The 26,910-nt window shown below is 43.7% G+C and overlaps 1 protein-coding gene across 1 annotated transcript in view; it reads right to left on the reverse strand.

Moving 5' to 3' along the window:
• Positions 1-6,580: 6,580 nt before the first annotated feature.
• Positions 6,581-26,910, reverse strand: part of LOC311106157 (BCAS3 microtubule associated cell migration factor-like) — a 193,000-nt gene continuing 172,670 nt past the window's right edge. The window contains exon 22 of the mRNA XM_084148484.1: positions 6,581-8,809. Coding sequence (XP_084004610.1) covers positions 8,661-8,809 — 149 coding nt within the window. The 3' untranslated portion in view covers positions 6,581-8,660. The remainder of the gene's footprint in view (positions 8,810-26,910) is intronic.

Consider the following 26,910-nt stretch of genomic DNA (forward strand, 5'->3'; position numbering starts at 1 on the left):
TTCTTCTCCAACTCATTAAAGCCGGGTTTTAATCCCTCTTTCTCGCCCTCTGCGAACTTTGAGCAATTTGCTCGTCTTCGTGCTCGTGTTGTCTCATTGACCCGAGTCAGCAGGGCTGCGGTTGGGCTGTCCTGTCCGCTTGGCCAAATTGCGACTGATTGATGAAAAATAACAATTCTCACAAGCAGCCCTGGTAGCGGAATACGCCCCCCCCCCCCAACCCAACCCACCCCACCCCACCCCACCCACTAGGGCTCGGAGGGTTCCACGAATGGGAAGCCCCTAATGCTCTTCTCGACCCTTGGCACCACCAAAACAGCCCCCCTAACACTTCGGCAGACAACCCCCCCTCCACAGATTGAGTCAAACATTCGGTTTGAACACTTACTGTTCATATAACACGTTTTGTAAACGCGGAGGGCAAAAAAGACTTGTGACCAAATCCAAAACTGGTAATTACGTTGCTTATTGATCAACAAATGTAATCCACTGATGTTATTTTCACGTGCAGGTATCACCTTGAAAGTAGGCTTTTGTAATAATAGGTTAATAAGGTTATTTGTAAAATTTTAGCACAGAACTGGTGATTATGCCAGGTCCGTGGATTGGAACTATTTTTTATGCTTGAAAATATATTTTAAATTCTTATTTAGCGAATAGTATAGCCTATTGTCTCTCCGACGCACAACTTGAATGCTTGAAGCGTTTGTCTGGAGAAATTGACAGCCATAGAGATCCTAGTATTCTAGTTCCTAATTCTATATGGTGACGGCCTACCTTTCGCAGGTAGTAACAGGTGGGGGCGCTAAAATGACCCCAGGGAACCGAGGAACACCCTTACTGCTGTTCTCCAGTCTCCTTGTTACTTCACTAAACCAAAACACTCATGTTCACTGTGTTGTTCACGGTCTCACTGTTTCCCTCTGTCCAAGTTCATTTGACTGTGATTCAAAGATGTGTGTGTGTGTGTGTGTGTGTGTGCACAAGTAGTTTGCTACCCTTGGACATTAATTCTACGTGGCCTGCAGTAAAACATGTATTATTTATTTTAATATACAAAGAAAGGCTTGAATGATCATGACAACGGGTCTATAGTTTTTGACAAAACAATGCAGGAAATATCTTCCCGCCAACATTTACCTGAATTGTGGTTGAGAGTGAATTGAGTTTTTGATTATTTTCTGCTTCTGGCAACACAGGTTGAAAGCACACTATACTCCATGCAGCCCGCTGCCTGCCCTCTCCTCCCCGGCTTCCCTAACTTTTTGATCAGCGAGGCCTGGCCCCAGAGCCGCCTGAGCAGTGCAGCATGTGGGTTGCTTTTTCAATTACAACCCGGTTGGTGACCCTGGCATATATCATTAACCCCCTCACCCTCACTGCAGCGCGCTTTACACATGCGTAATGGGTCAGGTCACGAGCTAGCACGTTTTTGCGCTAACTGCATCTTATTTGAGTGCAAAATAGCATAAAGACGTATTTGTTTGCCATTAATTAATTTCTGGAAAGATATAGAACAAAACCACTACATTTCTTACTATCTTTAAGCATAACATGCAATTCAATGAAACATCCATATCATGGTTTCGGTCGAGTGGCATTGAATGGACTTCAATTGATAGTTTCACTGATAACAGTGGCTTACAATTTCTTTTTTAAAACAACCTCAAAATACATCAGAGATAGCAGTTTTAAGATGCTACTGATAGCAAGCTGCTATAATAACATGGCTACTAAATCCTTCAAATATTTATACCATGTATTATAGCCTAATTATTTTTATTAAATGGCGCGGGTTAAACCGTAGTCTATTTTGTGTGAGTGACCTATCCAACTGAAAGAGTTTTGATCCTGTGAGCAAGCCTAGAATAAAATAAATAAAAAAACAGCCTATGGAGAAAGCAGAATAGCCTGCAGATTGATTGATCTTTTGTAGGCCTACTGTTTACATCTTGTGAATACTGACAAGAAAGTTAACAAGAATAAATGATCCATCAGTTCGTTCGCGTTTAACTTTGTCAATAGTGTTATAACAGTGATTTATTTGACAATAGTGATTTGCACACACCTTTGAATTTGTGTTGCAATGCTTTGTCTTCGTGTCGAAAGGTGATGTAATCGAAGTCTTTACTAGATATGTATATTATAACCTCGTTAAGGTCATAATGCTACTGATTCACAACTTGTAAACAAAGCTGCTGTACTCGGACATTGTTAGGATTAGAGACATAGGACACATGAAAGTTACCTGCAAAGTGTATTTTATGTAACTAAGAAAATTAAGAAACAATTTAAATCCATGTGGGTCAATACTGATGTAGGCTACAAGTAGGTCTACCTACTATATAGGGAAAGGTAGATCATTAACTTCAGTAGCAAGCTTCATGTAATTGTTGCATCTGCAGTTAAAATAAACCGAAAAATAGGCCACAACAGAAATACATTGGAGAGTATAGCCTAGGTGTTGGAAGTTATCTGACCGACTTTAGAAATGGAAGGTAGGCTATATAGCCTTATAAACCAGTGGTTCCCAGCCTTTTTTCGGTTACTGTACCACCAACTGAATTTTACTCTGCCTGGAGTACCCCTGAAGTACCCCCCCATGTGCATTTTACCAGTGGGCCTACGGTCCCATGACTCTTCTCAAGAACCCCCTGTGGATCAACCTTGTGGATAGGCCAAGTAGCCCCAGGGGTCCTAGTACCACTGGTTGGGAACCACTGCATAGACTAACAATTTTGGTTTATTCAAATGTCTTAGCTCAAATAGCTAGGAGAGAAACGATAAGCTAATGTCCTATTGATTGAATAACAACCCAATTGACAACATACATGTGTATATAGCAGATCAATTTCTGTTCAGGATCGTAACTCTATAACAGCCTTGATCAATTTGATGTGATAGGCTGGCGATTATGTTTCACATACATTCAGTTCCCTTGAAAATAATCTCATTTTTCGCCTTGTTGCTCTTTACTATAGGCTACAGTCCTGTCAAACACGTGTTTATTTAACAGATTTGAACTTGTTGACAGTGCTTAAAAATTTAATTTTCAACTCATGCGACCGAAAACATTGAATCGTATTATATACAGAGGCGATATGAAATTACCTGAGGTCCGGGAGAAACGACTTTTATTTCAGTCATATTTTAATTTAGCGACAAGAAAATCATTTTCCCGTGTTACATTTCGAACGTAACCTCTCACATGATGGTCTCTATCAAGTGTACACATAGGTAGACTATAATCTTGTTCAGAATAAAGCGATTAGGGTCCTCAGTTTATGAGGAAGTGTCTTTCGTTTGAATAAACCCATTGATGCATATTGTTTTTTTCATTTGACATTTTGGCACGTAAACAATACAGAACTGTTAGGTTAGGTTATATAAAAAATATTCGCCTCCGGTTAGACGATTGAAAAGCATGACTTGAAAAGTGACAAGATTACATTTGTACATTAAATTAACAATAATAATAGCCCTATGCGAATTGTAATTGGTCTTTGGTTTGAGATATTTGTTTTATTCACTAAAAGGTCATAAAATGTCATCAACATACCTGCAATGACCAAGGCATTTCCCACTATACTTTGTCTGTCATATTCGTATGAAAAATAGGATATAATGAAATGGTATTGCCTTTGATTGGTTTCAAATGGCTGACACTATAAATTAATCCGCAAGTATGACTATTTGATTCCCATTCCCATTTTTACATTTGTCATTTACTAGACGCTTTTATCCAGAGCGATTTACAGTAGTGAGTGTACACATTTCTGTACTTTTTTCACTCCTATTTGATATCCAGTTGGCTCCTTTGTGAATCAAAGTAGTGCACTGAGAATAAAATAATTATAAGTGATAAAAAAAAGAGGGAATTTTACTTGCCTAACAGAACTATTTGCTAACAATGTAATAGTCTTTATACTCTATTTAGTTGAGGATGACAACAATTAAATGCAATCAAAATATCATTTCAGATCTGATATTGTTATATTGTACACACAATATAATGCTATTACAGTCTGTTGAGAAATTATTGAATGTAAGTGAATAACAATTTCCATCACATTTCAAGAGACATAAGTACACAAATAAATCACACAAAATTAAAGAAATATATAAAGGTTGGATAGAGATAACGTTTGCTCTGTTTTTTGTTTTCTTTCTACAGTGGATGTTCTGTGTGTTTTTGAGCAAAACAACGTTAGCAAAAGCTTAGCAAACCTGTCCACAAGTGGTTGTAGCTATCTATGTATTAATGCTGCTTCTCTCCTGGTGCCAACCTTCTCTCTCCTCTCGCTGCTCTATCTATTCACAGAGTTTGTTGGCAGAGGAGGATGGGTATCAATGGAGACTGTCACAGGAGAGGTGGGTAAAGACCAGGGGCCTGTTCAGGAGGCAGACAACGTTTTGAAACAGAGTGAAACAGGGAGATACTACTTGAACTTGACCAATAAGAAGACAGATTTAATTGTTCCTATGTGAAATGATTAGCTAAGGTATACACTCCTTAACAGGCCCCTGCCCCTGGTAGAGGTGCCAGCTGGGGCACTGGCCTTGGCATGGTCCCTTCAGACTCAGAGACATTGGCATGCAGGGCATCATGTCACAGTGTGGGGCACCAGGGGCGCGTCAGTGGGCAAACCATAGAAATAGAATGGAAAGAATAGGAGTCCCCATTCAAGTCAATTATGCCATAATAGAGCCCCACAGTGGAGGTGTCATAATACTCATAAAACCTAGCGGTGAAACAGGGAAATGGTTCCAATCGTTTTTCCACCATTCATTTTTTTAATAAATAAAAGAATATGCCATTTAGCAGACGCTTTTATCCAAAGCGACTTACAGTCATGCGTGCATACATTTTTTGTGTATGGGTGGTCCCGGGGATCGAACCCACTACCTTGGCGTTACAAGCGCCGTGCTCTACAAGCTGAGCTACAGAAACACTTAATATAAGAGCTCTATTTACGCTCAGATTCAAAAGTGCTAATTAGCATAAAAGTAGACATCCTGCAAGCTCCTGCAGGTCGTCTCTAGCTGACAACATTGCGATCAGGTATTGTGTCAATTTAAAACTTGCACAAGACAGTTCACAGAATTGTCTATTTAAAGAAAATTCAGTCAATTTATTCATTACTACATTTAGCTAACATTACATAGTTAATCCAGAGATTCTTACCTCTGCCTCGATTCGGCAGTCTCGTCCAGATCATAATGGCATTTGTAGTTCTTTATGATAGCCACATTAGCATGTCTTTTTTTTTTTTTGGGGGGGGGGGGGGGGCAATATATTCATAAAAGTCACCTTGTCCTAGTGAGTTTTATACGGTTATCAAAACGTCACACCAGGGTGCCAACATGAAACACCGCCCTTATTTTAAGTGTTTCTAAAATCCCCTATGGGAAAAATGAACGGTAGAAAAACAATTGGAACCATTTCCCTGTTTGACCGCTAGGTTTTATGGGTATGATGAATCATAGGGTGTGTTCATAAATTCACTCTGGAGTGCCTGAGTGTGCTCAGAGAGCGCTCTGGGCGTTCGTAAATTCAGAGCATTGTCAGATTGTCAGTTCGTAAATTCAGAGCATTGTCAGATTGTCAATTCGTAAATTCAGAGCATTGTCAGATTGTCCGTTCGTAAATTCAGAGCGTTTTGCTCTCGTGGCACACACTGGACGCTCTGGCCGGGGAGTAGGGTTGATCCGAGCGTTCTGACCTCACAATGGCAGTCAAACACCCAAGCTAACTGGCTAACGTTGGCTAGCTTGCTAGATTCTTCCAGACAAAAATGAGAGAACACCTCACGCTGACCATTTTACTCGCCCTAGCAGAGCTGGTTAGGCTGTTTTCATGTTATCCAGATTGTTGGTGACTAACTGTGCTGCTGGGAACAATTTAATGACGCTTTTTTGGCGACGTTTACTGGCATCGGCCATATTCAATGGGTGTTGAGCATTTGTAAATTCATCAGCTATTCTGCGCTGTGGCACACTCAGACAAGAGTGCTCTGAAATCGGAGTAGATAGCCAGAGTGAATTTATGAACGCACCCATACTGTGTTACTCTATCGGTGGACAAGTAAAAGCAGAAAGCATACCTACCCATCAATATGCGCTGTGATTTTTTGATTCAACGCAACTGACATAAAAAAAAAAAATGCATTCATTTGCATAAACATTCTTACCATGGAAATTATTGCATCACAATACCAGGCAGCCATTGTAAGTGTACCCATAAGCTTACCAGTCAAAAATGCCAGGGTTAAAATGCTGTTCTATTCATTATTTTTCTATGGGGAAAACAACCTGAAGGCGAGAGCAGAGCCAGTCTTTGTTGGCATGAGTATGCCTGCTCAAACACATTCACATGGCCATTGTTTCAGTCTCTGGCCCAGTTTTGCTCCTGTCTAAGGTAAGTGAATTGCATTTAAACGTACATCAATTAGTCTTGTACTGATCTTTTATCCTTTAACATTTTATAGTTAATTTTACTCTTGTTCTGAGTGTCAGATACGTTTTAGAGTATTGTATTCACCGTCTGCTTTTCCACAATAAACTGGCAGAAAATGTGCACTGGCTTTGGTGTGGTTTATTTTTCTTTAAATTTAACGAGAAGTCACTTTACATTTACAAAAGCACTTGCTGATAACTTTTGTACACGTGATTGAAACAATGACTATGCAGCTGTTATATTGACTTAGTATATATGAAATAATTGAGTATCCAGGGGTGATAATAATATAACACATCAATACATTATTTTCCAAGTCTTTCATTAACATGAATGTATTGCAAATAACGACTTGGTATTTTACAAAACCAATAGTACAGTCAAAATGTATTAATAAGCATGTGTTCTGAATTAAAAGGAATAAATTAATCATGCCCCTTTTATGTTAAAATGTCCAGTGACCAAGCAGCAGTAGCCATCAACTCATTCAACATGCAGAATTATGGGAACATGGCTGTGTTCAGCAGGGTGAAACATTCAGAACGTTGCAGATAGAAATGTATTATATAGATCTGTAATGACTCCTTTTCCTACAGGACAGAGGAGTCATATGTTCTATAAAAAATATTTATATCTGAAAGTCCTGTAACGTTGCATTTTTATGAACAGACCCGTGTAGTCAACCAGACATCCATTTCCCAGACAAAGGACTAGGATTGTATCGTGTTTTAAAACGAACATTTTTATAAACACTGAATACAAAATCAGTGACCAAATATTCAGAACCTGTTTTAAGTCTAAAAGGTGAGTCTTTCTTTCTGTTCTCACTAGTGCATCAGATCAGACTTCATATCAAGTCCTATGTGGTCTGGTCAAGTCTAGCAATCACCCATTCACTAAGAAAAGCAAGCTGGCAAAGTAGTTATTCAGTGTACAAGTGTGTGCTTGTGTTTGAGGTGTGTGTGTGTGTGTGTGTGTGCGCACGCAAGAAAGGAATAAGCCTTTTATTTTGTTTAAGCACAGATCTCTGATTTTTGTTGCAAAAAACCCCCAAAACGTCATAATCAAAGCAACATGAAATCATCAAAAGACACTGGACTCAACAAACTAAAAAAATACCCACCGAAACCATCAAAGTGACCAAATAAAGAGAAACATACATGGAAGTGATTTGGTCTTAATAAGTAAAGCTAATATACATTACAGCATGCTGAGCTAGATCGTTATCTTCAGAAGTAAAGCAACTACAGCTACATTAGGTCCATCACCATTTACAAGCTTGTGAAAAAGTAAAAGTGACACGTAGTTATTCAACTTTTTAAAAACATGTCTAGCTAAATAACAAACTTAAACGATTTCAAATGAGCAGTAAACTAATCAGCAACAAACATTGTATTTTGAGCCTGTTTCTTTCACTAAAAGCCCCAAAACATTAATCTACCAAGAGGTGGGTTACGTTCCAAAATAGCACCCTATTCCCTTTATAGTGCACTACTTCTGACCAGGGCCCATAGGGATCTGGTCAAAAGTAGTGCACTATATAGGGAATAGGTGCTATTTGGGACTCAGCCATAATCATCAGGGCACTTTTTATACACACACACACACACACACACACACACACACACACACACACACACACACACACACACACACACACACACACACAGGAGGGACTGAGTGACACACTGCTCACTCAACGCACCCTGCCTCGGCCTTCTCTCTCACTACTAATACACACAGGCAAACAACACACACTCGGAACAGCACACACATCCAAAATGAAACACACGCAATGTGACACATCATCCCCCACACACAGAAACACATCGGTAGGTGGGAGTAACACTGGACAGTTTCTGGATTTGGAGAGAGAGAGGAGAGGACCACTGCACACAATAACATCCTAATGAACATCAACATGGCGAGAGACCAGAAGACATCAGGATTGTCTGGCTGTGCTGTGTGAAGCAGTAGGATGGACGGTAGGTAGCTGACCTGGGATGAAATACTTTAAAAAATCATTTCAAATACTTTATCTGGCCTTTATTGAGCTTGTCTGGCGCAATGGAACCAATAGAATAGTTGCAACCCCCTCCCATCTGGCACTCCAGCCAGACTAAAGCAAACACTCAAAGCATTTGAAAGATTTCAAATAGTATTTGACCCCAGGTCTTGTAGGGCAGTAGGCAGGCTGTCTCCTCTAGGGGAATCCGGAGGGGAAGAGGCTGAGGGGCTGGCTCTCGTTGGTGGGCAGTGGAGAGCGGTAGCCCTCAAAGTTACGGGGGATGGAGCCGCTGGTGGAGCCAGAGCTGTTGCTGAGAGTCTCAATGCTGCCCTCCCGCTGGAGCTCTGTGGGGGAGAGACAGAGACACACACACACACACACACACACACACACAGAGCAACGAATACATAATGCATTTATGAAAATAACTTCTATGAGCTGTACATTGAAAGCGTTGTAACGCTGTAAGTAGATTATGTAGTGTTGAGTGGGATTTTGTCTTGTTTCTGTCTGTGTACCAAACCAATAAAAATGTACATTCACATATAAAGCCGCCAGATGTTGTCTTTATCAGAGGCCAAGGCGGAGCTACAACTACTTTGCTTCTCCCTATCCAACTCCATCAGATATACAACAGATTAAGTGCCTATAGGGGACAAGGGGTAGGGGCTGTTTCTGGACAGGGCCCAAAACTCTGTTCCCTCCACTAGACCAGACTCCCTCCACTACCACATGTTTCTGGGTTAGTTGGTCTGCTCTGCTCTGTCAAACACACTGTCTCTTAACCTGATTCCTCAATCATCCCAGTAGTTACAGTAATAGCATGGTATGCCAGCTAGCAGTCTGCTGCTCTACCACCCTGTGTAGACTGACATACTGCCTGACAGGCTGCTCCAACATCATTCACAGGAAACTGTTACATGTTTATATTATTGGACAGTCAGTCCATGGCCATTCGGAACATATTAAAGATATTACATGCTGTAAAACATATCCGTCAATATGGGTGCAGACTGGCAGGAAGGAATAAAGGCAGTGATATACAGCACCAGACAAAAGTTTGGACACACCTACTCATTCAAGGATTTTTCTTTATATTTACTATTTTCTACATTGTACAATAATAGTGAAGACATCAAAACTATTAAAAAACACATATGGAATCATGTAGTAACCCGAAAAAGTGTTCAACAAATCAAAATATCTTTTAGATTTTAGATTCTTCAAAGTAGCCACCCTTTGCCTTGATGACAGCTTTGCACACTCTTGGCATTCTCTCAACCAACTTCACCTGGAATGCTTTTCCAACAGTCTTGAAGAAGTCCCCACATCAGACCAAAGGACAGATTACCACCGGTCTAATGTCCATTGCTCGTGTTTCTTGGCCCAAGCAAGTCTCTTCTTCTTATTGGTGTCTTTTAGTAGTGGTTTCTTTGCAGCAATTCGACCATGAAGGCCTGATTCACGCAGTCTCCTCTGAACAGTTGATGTTGAGATGTGTCTGTGACTTGAACTCTGTGAAGCATTTATTTGGGCTGCTATTTTTGAGGCTGGTAACTCTAATGAACGTATCCTCTGCAGCAGAGGTAACTCTGGGTCTTCCTTTCCTGTGGCGGTCCTCATGAGAGCCAGTTTCATCATAGCGCCTAATGGTTTGTCGTTTCTCTTTGCTTATTTGAGCTGTTCTTGCCATAATATGGACTTGGTATTTTAACAAATAGGGCTATCTTCTGTATACCACCCCTACCTTGTCACAACACAACTGATTGTCTCAAACGCATTAAGAAGGAAAGAAATTCCACAAATTAACTTTTAACAAGGCACACCTGTTAATTGAAATGCATTCCAGGTGACTACCTCATGAAGCTGGTTGAGAGAATGCCAAGAGTGTGCAAAGGTGTCATTAAGGCAAAGGGTGGCTACTTTGAAGAATCTCAAATATAAAATACAGTTTGGTTTGTTTAACACTTTTTGGGTTACTAATGATTCCATATGTGTTATTTCATAGTTTTGATGTCTTCACTATTATTCTACAATGTATTATTCTACAACAGTAAAAATAAAGAAAAACCCTGGAATGAGGTAGGTGTGTCCAAACTTTTGACTGGTACTGTATGTGATGCATTTTGACACAGATCAGACATACTGTATATACCTGTCATATTGGCAGTGTTGTATTTTCACCGTTATTACTCTGCTTCCTGCACAGACACGCACGAACACACAACCTTTACACTAACACATTCAGAAACTGACACCTGCATAAACTTATATGCAAACATACTGTATCTGTGCCCTCTCTCTCTTCCTGTCTCTCGCACACGCACGCAGAGGGTGAGACAGCTCTGCTCTCCCACAGGGTAAATGGGAAGTAGTGACTTGTGACACTGGCCCCCTGACCCCATATTAAAGCTGTGTCAGTGGGGCCCAAGACTGGACGTGGACATTTTCCCCATGATGATGACGAGGGGGGGTGTATGGGTGGGGTCAGTAGGATGTGCGTGTAGGCTAGGGAGGTGGGTGTATGTGTTTGTGTGAGTTAGTTTGCCCACATACCCCTGTGACAGGTGCACATAAATCCTATTCTAGATGCTCAGCTTGAAGAGAATGAAGAACGCCAAGGGAAAACTAGGCCAGCACCGGCCTGAGAAAAAGCAGAGGCCAGACACGAACACACAAACACACACACTAATCTACTGTACAAATGAATGCTTAACTCAAATACGTGCTCACTTCAGATATCAGTGATCTCATCCCATTCAATGTAAAGCACTTTAAGCACCTGTAAAAGCCTTATATAAATCCAATCCATGACAGGGGGTGTGGACTGAAGGGAGAGGGTTACACTGGAGCCATGAGAACGTCCCACGGGAAACAGTAGCTGTTGGCTTCAGATCCGATTAGCTACACAAAGCTGCCCTACCTTCCTACCTTCCACACACAACACATCACTCTGTTCCACATGTTAGTCTATCCCACCACCCTCCCTTTTTTAAATTTGCTTGGATAAAAACAGCAGAAACACAGTCAAAGCTAAACAGTAATCCTAGTGGCTGACCATGACTACTGTTCCACATTGGGTTTTAGTCTCACGCACTCACTGCAAGCACACACACACACACACACACACACACACACACACACACAAGCACGTACGCACACACACACACACGTACGCGCACACACGAACGCACACACATATACGCACACACACAATTAAATTATTGTTGTCTATCAACAATGACAAGCCACCGGGGTCTGACAACTTGGATGGAAAATTACTGAGGATAATAGCGGACAATATTGCCACTCCTATTTGCCATATTTTCAATTTAAACCTACTAGAAAGTGTGTGCTCCCAGGAATGGATGGAAGCAAAAGTAATTCCGCTACCTAAGAATAGTAAAGCCCCCTTTACCGGCTCAAATAGCCGACCAATCAGCCTGTTACCAACCCTTAGTAAACCTTTGGAAAAAAATTGTGTTTGACCAGATACAATGCTATTTTACAGTAAACAAATTGACAACAGACTTTCAGCATGCTTATAGGGAAGGACATTCAACAAGCACAGCACACACAAATGACTAATGATTGGCTGAGAGAAATTGATGATAAAAGATTGTTAGACTTCAGTGCGGCTTTTGACATTTTCGATCATAGTCTGCTGCTGGAAAAACGTGTGTGTTATGGCTTTACACCCCCTGCTATATTGTGGATAAAGAGTTACCTGTCTAACAGAACACAGAGGGTGTTCTTTAATGGAAGCCTCTCCAACATAATCCAGGTAGAATCAGAAATTCCCTAGGGTAGCTGTCTAGGCCCCTTACCTTTTTCAATCTTTACTAACGACATGCCACTGGATTTGAGTAAAGCCAGTCTGTCTGTGTATGCGGATGACTCAACACTATACACGTCAGCTACTACAGCGACTGAAATGACTGCAACACTTAAAGAGCTGCAGTTAGTTTCAGAGTGGAAAGGAATAAGTTAGTCCTAAATATTTCTAAAACTAAAAGCATTGTATTTGGGACAAATCATTCAATAACCTCAACTAAATCTTATAATAAATCATGTGGAAATTGAGCAAGTTGAGGTGACTAAACTGCTTTGAGTAACCCTGGATTGTAAACTGTCATGGTCAAAACATATTGATACAACAGCAGCTAAGACGGGGAGAAGGGACTTAGGAAAATTGCAATTGGCTCAGAACAGGACAGCACGGCTGACCCTTGGATGTACACAGAGAGCTAACATGAATAATATGCATGTCATTCGCTCCTGGCTCAAAGTGGAGGAGAGATTGACTTCATCACTACTTGTATTTATGAGAGGTATTGACATGTTGAATGAACCGAGCTGTCTGTTTGAACTACTGGCGCACAGCTCGGACACCCATGCATACCCCACAAGACATGCCACAAGAGGTCTCTTTACAGTCCCCAAGTCCAGAACAGACTATGGGAGGCGCACAGTACTACATAGAGCCATGACTACATGGAACTCTATTCCACATCAAGTAACTGATGCAAGCAGTAAAATTAGATTTAAAAAACAGATAAAAATACACCTTATGGAACAGCGGGGACTGTGAAGCAACACAAACATAGGCACAGACACATGCATACACATACATGATAACATACACACACGTACACATGGATTTTGTTCTGTAGATATGTGGTAGTGGTGGAGTAGGGGCCTGAGGGCACACAGTGTGTTGTGAAATCTGTGAATGTTTTGTAATGTTTTTTAAATTGTATAACTAACTGCCTTAATTTTGCAGGACCCCAGGAAGAGTAGCTGCTAATGCGGATCCATAATAAATACAAATACAAAATACACACACGTACACACACGCAGACAGACAGTCAGTGAGGATTAATCAGTAATGATACGGGTAATGTCTAATGATATCAGTTTCTCAGCTGTAATGATGTAGAGGTGCTGGTGTCTCTCTGACAGAGCACAGACTATACAACTCACCTCTCTCTCGCTTCCTCTCCTGCTCCTCCTCTGGGCTCTCTTCTATCCTTTTCCTAACCCCTAGCCCCTCTCTCCTAACCCCCAACCCCTAGCCCCCCTCTCCTAACCCCTGGCACCCCTCTCCTAACCCCTAGCCCCTCTCTACTATCCCCTAGCCCCTCTCTACTAACCCCTAGCCCCTCTCTACTAACCCCTAGCCCTTCTCCTAACCCCCAACCCCTAGCCCCTCTCATAACCCCAAACCCCTAGCCCCTCTCTCCTCACCCATAGCCCCTCTCTTCTAGCCCTAGCCTCTTTCTCCTAACCCATAGCCTCTCTCTCCTAACCCCTAACCCATAGCCCCTCTCTTCTAGCCCTAGCCTCTTTCTCCAAACCCCTAGCCCCTCTCCTAACCCTCAACCCCTAGCCCCTCTCTCCTACCCCCTAGCCTCTGTCTCCTAACCCCTAACCTCTCTCTCCTAACCCCTAGTCCCTCTCCTAACCCCTCTCCTAACCCCTAACCTCTCTCCTAACCCCTCTCTCCTAACCCCTAAACCATTCTTCTTCTAACTCATAATTAGGCCTAAGTAGGGTTTCCATCCAATAAGTTGATCCCCGGATCAGATGTTGTGCTTGATAACATCTCAACACCCGACACTCACAAATCAAACACACACACACACACACACACACACACACACACACACACAAACACAAACACAGAGATGCTCACACCCTCAACACAATCCCCTCTGCTCTAATGTGGATCTAAGCTCCCTAACACTTCACATAGAGCTGACCTTATGACATGTAGTTAACACCAACTAACCCCATCCCCCTCAAATCACCCCTGGTTAACACTACAACTAGCCTGTTAACCAGGATGGATACACTCAGCTGTACATGGTAACTGCATATAGTACCTACATGACAATGACTAATTCTAAAGAAACAAAATCAACCACATTATGTTTAAGATTGGTTAATATATTTACATTTGCATTCACATTACATTACTCCACAGTTACTAATATAGTTACTGTGTAGTTACATGTAATAATAACAATTTATGTAAAACTTGACACTTTCTACTATAACATATAAATACTTAGGGCCAAAGCCTGGACAAACAGAAAGCTGAATACAGGGATGGACTGGGACCAGAAATTGGCCCGGGCATTTCTAACACACCTACCCATTTTTTTCCTGTATTATTTATTAGGCAAATAAAAAAATAATTATGTTTAAAAATCCCAACTTAGACAGGGCGACTGGACTAAAGATGGACCAGCACAGCTGGCATTTGCCGAACTGTCCTATGGCTACTCCGTTTCTGTCCGAATATGATGAAGCCATGAAGGGAGACAGAATGAGCTATATTTGGCCTCATGGCTCAATCCAGTGAGGAAGGAGTTTAGCTTTGTGGTAAAATGCAATAACAGTTCTACAGGGCTCAGTAAATACCTCATTACCAAGTGGACTGACTGTGGAAATAATGTCCAGAAATGGTCCAGCAGCATGTCAATGGTCTAATCCTCTTAAACTCTCCTCTTCTCACGTCAGTCTGCCGCGAGCTCACACACACACACACACACACACACACCCACACACACACACATATGGACAATTACAAATTCATGCACATATACACACACACAGACCCAAATACATAAATACATGTAAAGAACAGACATACATGCACTCACACACTGAATCAACATACACACATGCCAGCCTCCTCACTGAGAGCATGTTTGTGCTGTGTGTGTTTACAGTGTGTAGGATGTGGTGTGGGGGCCATATTAAGTTGAGAGAAGTGGAGGGATCAAAGGGAAAACAAAGCGGCACCTAATCAGTGTGTCTGAGCCAAGGAGAGGAGAGGAGAGGAGAGGAGAGGAGAGGAGAGGAGAGGAGAGGAGAGGAGAGGAGAGGAGAGGAGAGGAGAGGAGAGGAGAGGAGAGGAGAGGAGAGGAGAGGAGAGGAGAGGAGAGGAGAGGAGCGAGGAGAGGAAAGGACAGGAGAGGAGGAGAGGACAGGAGAGGAGCGAGGAGAGGAAAGGACAGGAGAGGAGGAAAGGACAGGAGAGGAGGAGAGGACAAGAGAGGAGGAGAGGACAGGAGAGGAGCGAGGAGAGGACAGCAGAGGAGCGAGGAGAGGAGCGAGGAGAGGAGCGAGGAGGAGAGGACAGGAGAGGAGCGGAGAGGACCGAGGAGGAGAGGACAGGAGAGGAGCGAGGAGAGGAGAGGACCGAGGAGGAGAGGACAGGAGAGGAGCGAGGAGGAGAGGACAGGAGAGGAGCGAGGAGGAGAGGACAGGAGAGGAGCGAGGAGAGGAGAGGACCGAGGAGGAGAGGACAGGAGAGGAGCGAGGAGGAGAGGACAGGAGAGGAGCGAGGAGGAGAGGACAGGAGAGGAGCGAGGAGGAGAGGACAGGAGAGGAGCGAGGAGGAGAGGACAGGAGAGGAGCGAGGAGAGGACAGGAGAGGAGCGAGGAGAGGAGAGGACAGGAGAGGAGCGAGGAGGAGAAGACAGGAGAGGAGGAGAGGACAGGAGAGGAGAAGAGGACAGGAGAGGACAGGAGAGGAGGAGAGGACAGGAGAGGAGCGAGGAGAGGACAGCAGAGGAGCGAGGAGAGGAGCGAGGAGGAGAGGACAGGAGAGGAGCGGAGAGGACCGAGGAGGAGAGGACAGGAGAGGAGCGAGGAGGAGAGGACAGGAGAGGAGCGAGGAGAGGAGAGGAGCGAGGAGGAGAGGACAGGAGAGGAGCGAGGAGGAGAGGACAGGAGAGAAGCGAGGAGGAGAGGACAGGAGAGAAGCAAGGAGGAGAGGACAGGAGAGAAGAGGAGGAGAGAGGAGAGAGGAGGAGAGGACAGGAGAGGACAGGAGAGGAGAGAGAAGATGCCACTTTCTCTTCTCTCTCCATCTTTCCTCTCCTCCTCTATATCGTCCTTGTCTCTCTCTCTCTCTGAGAGTCTGGGAGTGAGGCAGTAACCCACACCGATACTATACTTATGCCGACTGATTGTTTTTTAGTTTTAACTTTAATCTCACCGTTGGCCCCAGCTGGCTCTGGTTAGTGCCATCACGTCAGATTCCCCCCCCCCCCACCCCCCACCCCCCACACATTGGATTTAGAGGAGACTTTCTCATTAGTTGCTCACACAGATGATTCGGCTAGCTGTTGAAAATCCACCACACCATCCTCTCTATATACAGTGGGGGAAAAAAGTATTTAGTCAGCCACCAATTGTGCAAGTTCTCCCACTTAAAAAGATGAGAGAGGCCTGTCATTTTCATCATAGGTACACGTCAACTATGACAGACAAAATGAGATTTTTTTTTCCAGAAAATCACATTGTAGGATTTTTTATGAATTTATTTGCAAATTATGGTGGAAAATAAGTATTTGGTCAATAACAAAAGTTTCTCAATACTTTGTTATATACCCTTTGTTGGCAATGACACAGGTCAAACGTTTTCTGTAAGTCTTCACAAGGTTTTCACACACTGTTGCTGGTATCTTGGCCCATTCCTCCATGCAGATCTCCTCTAGAGCAGTGATGTTTTGGGGCTGTCGCTGGGCAACATGGACTTTCAACTCCCTCCAAAGATTTTCTATGGGGTTGAGATCTGGAGACTGGCTAGGCCACTCCAGGACCTTGAAATGCTTCTTACGAAGCCACTCCTTCGTTGCCCGGGCGGTGTGTTTGGGATCATTGTCATGCTGAAAGACCTAGCCACGTTTCATCTTCAATGCCCTTGCTGATGGAAGGAGGTTTTCACTCAAAATCTCACGATACATGGCCCCATTCATTCTTTCCTTTACACGGATCAGTCGTCCTGGTCCCTTTGCAGAAAAACAGCCCCAAAGCATGATGTTTCCACCCCCATGCTTCACAGTAGGTATGGTGTTCTTTGGATGCAACTCAGCATTCTTTGTCCTCCAAACACAACAAGTTGAGTTTTTACCAAAAAGTTATATTTTGGTTTCATCTGACCATATGACATTCTCCCAATCCTCTTCTGGATCATCCAAATGCACTCTAGCAAACTTTAGACGGGCCTGGACATGTACTGGCTTAAGCAGGGGGACACGTCTGGCACTGCAGGATTTGAGTCCCTGGCGGCGTAGTGTGTTACTGATGGTAGGCTTTGTTACTTTGGTCCCAGCTCTCTGCAGGTCATTCACTAGGTCCCCCCGTGTGGTTCTGGAATTTTTGCTCACCGTTCTTGTGATCATTTTGACCCCACGGGGTGAGATCTTGCGTGGAGCCCCAGATCGAGGGAGATTATCAGTGGTCTTGTATGTCTTCCATTTCCTAATAATTGCTCCCACAGTTGATTTCTTCAAACCAAGCTGCTTACCTATTGCAGATTCAGTCTTCCCAGCCTGGTGCAGGTCTACAATTTTGTTTCTGGTGTCCTTTGACAGCTCTTTGGTCTTGGCCATAGTGGAGTTTGTAATGTGGCTGTTTGAGGTTGTGGACAGGTGTCTTTTATACTGATAACAAGTTCAAACAGGTGCCATTAATACAGGTAACGAGTGGAGGACAGAGGAGCCTCTTAAAGAAGAAGTTACAGGTCTGTGAGAGCCAGAAATCTTGCTTGTTTGTAGGTGACCAAATACTTATTTTCCACCATAATTTGCAAATAAATTCATTAAAAATCCTATAATGTGATTTTCTGGATTTTTTTTCCTCAATTTGTCTGTCATAGTTGACGTGTACATATGATGAAAATTACAGGCCTCTCTCATCTTTTTAAGTGGGAGAACTTGCACAATTGGTGGCTGACTAAATACTTTTTTTCCCCACTGTACACACACAAACATAGACTAACTCCCAAATGGCACCCTATCCACCCATAGGGCTCAACTGGTCAAAATTAGTACACTATATATGGAATGAGGTGCCATTTGGGACAGAACCAAACACAAAAAAATACCTCTGGACCTTGACCTCTGAACTAAATCCCAAAACAAGATATTATTACCACAACTTAACCCCCAGACAATTGCTGTATGCTGTATGTGTTGAGACAGAGGGCTAGGCTCAGCTGAACAGACTGGTGGTGGTGGTGGTGTGTGTGTGTGTGTGTGTGTGTGTGTGTGTGTGTGTGTGTGTGTGTGTGTGTGTGTGTGTGTGTTTATGTATGGTGCTATTCTGCTCTGAAGGGGACTTTTAGTACAATCAGACCACATCACGTCAGGCCCCTCACTCATAGGACCGCTAGCTTTCTACTGGAGCGGAGGTGCTGCAGTGCTGAGTTTTTGTGTGAGTGTGGGTGCCAGCATGTGTGTTGACATACACACGTCTGACTTGATAGAAGACAAAGACATGAGATACATCCAACATAGTCCTATGGAATATTCCATGGCACGTCTGATACACAACACCACTGGTCTGTACACCCCTCATAGTCCCCTGCTGTCCCTTCACTTCAGGGGACACGACTACAGGCCACTGCCACAAATGCTCTCTGGCCAGGGACACCCTGCCACCCCTCACCTCTTCTTTCCACTACCCGGGAACCGGGAGACGAATGAAAGCAAACTTGTGTTCCTTGGTCGGGGGACAGAGCTATGCAAGAAGAAGAAGAACGAGGCTCGGTCGGCGCACCATTAGCAGCGGAGTGCAAAGAGGCCATGTCAGCCTCCCTATTGGCTGGAGTGCCACCGTATCACACTCGAGATTGGCTAGAACTGAGAGACACCCGGGTTGAGGCAGGGGCCAAGAGAGAGGACACACAGAGGTCACCGGAGAGAGAAAGATTCAGAGTTAAAGAAGCATAAAGTGGTCCAGGACAAAGAGAACAGCGGAGACTCACTGCAAGACCAGAGGCTGAATACTGAACGCTTTTCCATTTCCTATAGATTGTCATTATGTACATTCTAATGTACAGCATAATAGCTTTCATCAATATGAGCTGATTACTGTCGATCTACAGTACAGTTCATGCTGAATGTGGAGCCTATAGAAACTAACTTCCTTGTTCTCTTCAGAAAAGTACTGCTGTTGTTGACCTCTTGACCTGGGACATGACCCCTGAGAGCAAGACGTTGTGTGCGTTCAAAATGGCATCCTTATCTATTTCCTATATAGTGAACTACTTTTGACCAGATCCCTATGGGCCATGGTAAACGTAGTGCACTATAAAGAGAATATGGTGCCATTTGGGACACTCCCATGATCGGTTTGTCCTTTTGAACCAAGATCTGCAGAGAAAAGAAACGACTACATGTTATGGTGATGGAAGTATGAATAAGCTTTCATGAACTTGAGAATTTGAACTTCTGAGAAAACACACACAGGGAAGAAAGGAGAACACAACAACAACAAATGTACTATTAACCCAGAGTGGGCAAACAGCAGCAGGCTAAAGACTAGGAGGACACAACAAGGCTGTCTGCTGGCCATATAAACTATTATACAGAGCCCGTAAAGTAGCTACAACCATTCAGAGCCTGCTCCCCAAATGAAACCCTATTCCCCATAGGGCTCTGGTCAAAAGTAGTGCACTATGTAGGGAATAGGGTGCCATTTGGGAAGCACCCAGAAGCTGGAGATAGGCCTATCTCCAAATGGTAAAGCAGGCTCTTACCGTAGCAGGTATAAATTGGTAAAACAAGCTGCTTAAGCCTTGGGGCACTACCTAACTACAGACCAGGGTTCAATGGATCATACCACTTAACATTACAGTCCATTTCTACTAATCAACTCATTATTTAATTAGCTGACCGACTCCGTATTCCATTATTTAGTCCTGACTGACGGGTCTGGGTCTCAAATGGCACCCTATTGCCTATATCGTGCACTACTTTTGACTAGAGCACCATGGGCCTTGGTCAAAAGTAGTGCACTAAATAGGGAATAGGGTGCCATTTGGGACACCAACTGGGTCCAAATGCCTGGGAGGAGGAAGAAACAGCATATTGTACCATTGTCAATGAATCAGTTTATAGGTAATAATACAGCAGTGATTTAAACCGAAGTGGAATATGGAATATAGAAGGTTTATCGTAATATAACTAGCTATACCCTGAACGAGTCAATTTACAACAACATTAGAGGCTGTGTATGAAAATGACACTGAAGCGAAGGGGGCTCTATCATTGCTGGTTGTTTGAATGTAGCCATTTAGAGTGATTATGGTTTGGCTTTGATCTTGGACAGTCAAGGCATTTCAATTAACGGGTGTGCCTTGTTAAGAGTTAATTTGTGGAATTTCTTTCCTTCTTAATGCGTTTGAGCCAATCAGATGTGTTGTAACAAGGTTAGGGGTGGTATACAGAAGATAGTCCTATTTGGTAAAAGACCAAGTCCATATTATGGCAAGAACAGCTCAAATAAGCAAAGACAAACGACAGTCCATCAATACTTTAAGACATAGAGGTTTTCACAGCGCTAACCAGAGGGTTGGAGTCTAGAGTCCAGCATCCACACACCTTAATAGGCCCAATTCATCAGACATTATGAAACAGACTTTATGAAATGATTCACATATACTGGCCCCAAGAGGGATATTCACGTTCACATGCAACGAGTGAACTCTTTCTAGGTATTCAGGCAGTAAAGAATATTACTGGAAGATCAGACTGAAAAGCAGAACGCAAAAGTAAGAGGTGTGTGTATGTGTGTGTGTTTGTGGCAAAAATCTGTATAGATAGAAAGACCCTCTGCCCTTTTAACCGCTCTGTTTGTCCCTAAGTGGGAACCATTCACCTAACTCCCATAATCTGTACTTTCATAGGTCCCCTGACAGGTCCCCAAACACACTGGAACATACCACTCTCTTTGGCAGGGAGGAAATCCTCACTCCACACCAACAGATTACATCAACTGCTTGCTTTCTTCCAAACTACACACACACACACACACACACACAGTACTGTACTGTACATATATACAAAAACCCAGTGCTACATGTGGTGGCAGAGGCAATGTTTTCTGTACCACGATAAGATCGGATGAGAGGTGGAGCTCCTCCAAAACCTACACGCAAGCCGGTGGAATCAACCGGCCAAATCCACGCTCCAATAGCACACGGCAGTAGACCTAATTAAGTAAATCACAAAGAAACAGCGGTTGGAACCAAAAATCGCACATTTGGACTCCAGACCAAAGGACAGATTTCCACCGGTCTAATGTCCATTGCTTGTGTTTCTTGGCCCAAGCAAGTCTCTTCTTCTTATTGGTGTCCTTTAGTAGTGGTTTCTTTGCAGCAATTCGACCATGAAGGCCAGATTAACACAGTCTCCTCTGAACAGTTGATATGTGTCTGTAACTTGAACTCTGTGAAGCATTTATTTGGGCTGCAATTTCTGAGACTGGGTACTCTATTGAACTTATCCTCTGCACCAGAGGTAACGCTGGGTCTTCCTTTCCTGTGGCGGTCCTCATGAGAGCCAGTTTCATCATAGCGCTTGATGGTTTTTGAAATATTCCGGATTGAGTGACCTTCATGTCTTAAAGTATTGATGGACTGTCGTTTCTCTTTGCTTATTTGAGCTGTTCTTGCCATAATATGGACTTGGTCTTTTACCAAATAGGGCTATCTTCTGTATACCACCCCTAACCTTGTTACAACACAACTGATTGTCTCAAACGCATTAAGAAGGAAATAAATTCCACAAATTAACTTTTAACAAGGCACACCTGTTAATTGAAATGCCTTCCAGGTGACTACCTCATGGAGCTGGTTGAGAGAATGCCAAGAGTGGCTATTTGAAGAATCTTAAATATAAAATATATTTTGATTTGTTTAATACTTTTTGATGTCTTCACTATTATTCTATAATGTAGAAAATAGTCAAAACAAAGAAAAACCCTTGAATGAGTAGGTGTGTCCAAACTTTCGACTGGTACTGTATATACATATGCACATATAATTTAGGTGTGTGTGTGTGTGTGTTTGAGTGTGCCAGCATAAATGAATGCTTTAGTAAATATACAGATGCATTTAGTACAATCAGTGCATTTATTATTCATCTATTCGTGCTATAGGAGAAAGGCTGTATGGTTGCAGATGGATGCGAGAGTCATAGGTTTAAATAGTGGAGTCAAAGTAAAATGATACAAGTAGTAATCATACAACAGACTAAAGTGGAGCATAACTTGGAGACACCTTGGATACGGAGTCCTTTTCCTAAATTCCACTCCTCTAAAATGCCTCCCGGTTTTAAAGTGTTTCACTGCTGTCTTGTCTAGACAACCCAAAACAGACCTGAAACATCACACACACATTTGTAAGATGTGCTTCCCACTCTCCCTGTCTCACTCTCTCTCTACCTCTCCATCGCCCTGTTTCTCATTCCCTCTCCCTGTCTCACTCTCTCTCTACCTCTCCATCCCCCTGTTTCTCATTCCCTCTCCCTTTCTTCATGAACTCTCACGTCGTTTCTCCCCTGAGCAAGCTGTTAAGTGCAGTCTCCAAAAAATGCCACAAAAAGCCCATTTGCAGAAGGCTAAGACACTCTGCCCCCGCTCATACGCACGCACACACACACACACACACACACACCCCTCTAGGCTAGCAGGGCAGAGTGGCAGAGAGAGGTAAAGCCAGGATAAATGATATAGTGACATCCAGGCCTAACGTATCAGTGGAGGAGAGCAAAAGAGGGGGCAGAGAAGAGGAGAGAAAAGGAAGAGGGGGGTAAGTGGTGGCGGCTCTGAATACAGGAATGATTCTTCGTCGTCTCACACTGTCGGCGCGGATTACTCTCACACTCTCGGCTGGCTGCAGAGAGGGAGAGAGAGAGGAAGAGAGAAAGGGAGAGAAAGAGGGAGAGAAAGAGGGAGAGCGATAGGAAGAGAGAGAGAGGAAGAGAAAGAGGGAGAGGAAGAGAGAGAGAGGGAGGAAGAGAGCGAGAGAGCGAGGAAGAGAGAGAGAGAGAGAGGAAGAGAGAGAAAATGAGAGAGAGGAAGAGAGAGCGAGAGAGAGAAAATGAGAGAGAGAGAGAGAGAGAAAATGAGAGAGAGGGGGAGAGAGAGGAAGAGAGAGAGGAAGAGAGAGAGGAAGAGAAAGAGGGAGAGAGAAAGAAAGAGAGAGGAAGAGAGAGAGAGGGAACGAGGAAGAGAGAGAGAGAGAGCAAGGAAGAGAGAGAGAGGAAGAGAAAGAGAGAGGAAGAGAGAGAGGGAGAGAGCGAGGAAGAGAGAGAGAGAGCGAGGAAGAGAGAGAGAGAGCGAGGAAGAGAGAGAGAGAGAGAGAGAGAGAGAGAGAGGAAGAGAGAGAGACAGGAGGAGAGAGAGAGAGGAAGAGAGAGAGGAAGAGGAAGAGAGAGAGGAAGAGAAAGAGAAAGAGCGAGGAAGAGAGAGAGGAAGAGGAAGAGAGCGAGGAAGAGAGAGAAAATGAGAGAGAAAATGAGAGAGAGGAAGAGAGAGAGCGAGAGGAAGAGAGAGAGATAGAGAGAGAGAGAGAAAATGAGAGAGAGAGGGGGAGAGAGGAAGAGAGAGAGGAAGAGAAAGAGAGGGAGAGAGAGAGAGGGAACGAGGAAGAGAGAGAGAGAGAGCGAGCAAGGAAGAGAGAGAGATAGAGAAAATGAGAGAGAGAGGGGGAGAGAGGAAGAGAAAGAGAGAGGAAGAGAGAGAGGGAGAGAGCGAGGAAGAGAGAGAAAGAGAGAGAGAGGAAGAGAGAGAGACAGGAGGAGAGAGAGAGAGAGGAAGAGAGAGAGGAAGAGAAAGAGAGAGAGAGGGACAGAGCGAGGAAGAGAGAGAGAGAGAGCGACCCGCCAGTGAATGGAGGAGTGCTGGGGGGAAGAAATAATGACATTGCTCTTCCTTCACACTCCCTTCTTTTTCCTCAGCACCATACTCTTCAGCCTCAGCTCATGTCACTTTCCCTTTTCTTTCACAGGGTTCCCTTCTTTTTCCCTTTTCTTTTCGCAGCTCAGCTGAGTGTCTTTCAATGGTACAGAGAGTGCACTCAGTGTCTTTGTCTCTAGTGAAGCAGGTTAGAACAGGGCCCTGGGTTTCTCTGTCTCTAGTGAAGCAGGTTAGAACAGGACCCTGGGTTTATCGGTCTCCAGTGAAGCATGTTAGAACAGGACCCTGGGTTTCTGTCTCTAGTGATGCAGGTTAGAACAGGACCCTGGGTTTCTCTGTCTCCAGTGAAGCAGGTTAGAACAGGGCCCTGTGTTTCTCTGTCTCTAGTGAAGCAGGTTAGAACAGGACCCTGGGTTTATCTGTCTCCAGTGAAGCATGTTAGAACAGGACCCTGGGTTTCTGTCTCCAGTGAAGCAGGTTAGAACAGGGCCCTGGGTTTCTCTGTCTCTAGTGAAGCAGGTTAGAACAGGACCCTGGGGTTTTCTGTCTCCAGTGAAGCAGGTTAGAAAGGACCCTGTGTTTCTCAGTCTCTGGTGAAGCAGGTTAGAACCCTGAGTTTCTCTGTCTCTAGTGAAGCAGGTTAGAACAGGACCCTGTTTGCTCCTGCGTGTGTGTGTATATAATTGTTCATTTGTGTATGTGTGTATACTGGAACCAGGAGGGAGTAATGATTGATTGGGAAAGTGGGACCTCCTACCCCACCGTGATAATGCGGTGGTCTGCTGTGTGTGTGCGTTTGTGTGGTGGTCTGCTGTGGTGTGTTTTGTTGGCCTTGCGATGGATATCTGTGTGTTAAAACAAGCCTTGGTAGAAAGGAACTCAGTCAGTCACATAATCGACCTGGTAGTTTCAGTGAATGGCTACAAGAGGCTGTCCAAGTCAAACAGGAGATAGGAGCGTCATTACCAGACCTACAGTAGGGAACAATAGAGGTTTTCACAGCGCTAACCAGAGGGTTGGAGTCTAGAGTCCAGCATCCACACACCTTAATAGGCCCAATTCATCAGACATTATGAAACAGACTTTATGAAATGATTCACATATACTGGCCCCAAGAGGGATATTCACGTTCACATGCAACGAGTGAACTCTTTCTAGGTATTCAGGCAGTAAAGAATATTACTGGAAGATCAGACTGAAAAGCAGAACGCAAAAGTAAGAGGTGTGTGTATGTGTGTGTGTTTGTGGCAAAAATCTGTATAGATAGAAAGACCCTCTGCCCTTTTAACCGCTCTGTTTGTCCCTAAGTGGGACCCATTCACCTAACTCCCATAATCTGTACTTTCATAGGTCCCCTGACAGGTCCCCAAACACACTGGAACATACCACTCTCTTTGGCAGGGAGGAAATCCTCACTCCACACCAACAGATTACATCAACTGCTTGCTTTCTTACAAACTACACACACACACACACACACACACACACACACTGTACTGTACATATATACAAAAACCCAGTGCTACATGTGGTGGCAGAGGCAATGTTTTCTGTACCACGATAAGATCGGATGAGAGGTGGAGCTCCTCCAAAACCTACACGCAAGCCGGTGGAATCAACCGGCCAAATCCACACTCCAATAGCACACGGCAGAAGACCTAATTAAGTAAATCATAAACCTATGTGGACTGCCATCCGACAATTTGATAAATAATTAGAACATAACAAGGACCTGGTATACACAGAGCCTGGTGGCGAGTGACATACTTCCTGGGTTTGGGTCACACACACTTTTATGAACACAGAGCACATGACACGCACACTCAGTGTACAAAACATTAGGAACACCTTCCTAATATTGAGTTGCACCCCCTTTTGCCCTCAGAACAGCCTCAATTCGTCGGGGCATGGACTCTACAAGGTGTTGAAAGCGTTCCACAGGGATGCTGGCCCATGTTGACTCCAGTGCTTCCCACAGTTGTGTCAAGCTGGCTGGATGTCCTTTGGGTGGTGAACCATTCTTGATACACACAGGAAACTGTTGAGCATGAAAAACCCAGCAGCGTTGCAGTTCTTGACACATTCAAACCGGTGCGCCTGGCACCTACTACCATACCCCTTTCAAAGGCAGATACATTTCTTGCCTTGCCCATTCACCCTCTGAAAGGCACACATACACAATCCATGTCTCAATTGTCTCAAGGCTTAAAATCCTTCTTTAACCTCTCCTCCCCTTCATGTACACTGATTGAAGTGGATTTAACAAGTGACATCAATAAGGGATCATAACCTTCACCTGGATTCACCTGGTCAGTCTGTCATGGAAAGAGCAGGTGTTCCTAATGTTTTGTGCACTCAGTGTATACGCATGTACACATAAACATGTTAGTGCGCTCACACAGGCACAGTTTGTATCCATTGTTTTTGGATGCTGATAATGCTATACCGTAAATATTAGCGTTAACATGTGACGGCTGGTTGACAGAGGCAGTTGTATGTCTGACACTGGCTGAGGACAAAGGGTGGACTGGATAATGTTATAATGGGGTTGGGCTGAAATATACTAAACCGGGCTAAGACAGGGGCCCTCCACACGGCTTCAATGGAATTCATGTTGGGTTGGCAACATTAAGCAAAATCACATCTGCAACATTATGTTACTAGGGCAAAACTATTTCCTGGAAGAGTATGTTTAGGAGTCAGTGCAGGGGCTTTCTGCCTC

This window comes from Coregonus lavaretus (genome assembly GCF_964263955.1).
Source record: "Coregonus lavaretus genome assembly, chromosome: 30".
NCBI classification, from domain to species: domain Eukaryota; kingdom Metazoa; phylum Chordata; class Actinopteri; order Salmoniformes; family Salmonidae; genus Coregonus; species Coregonus lavaretus.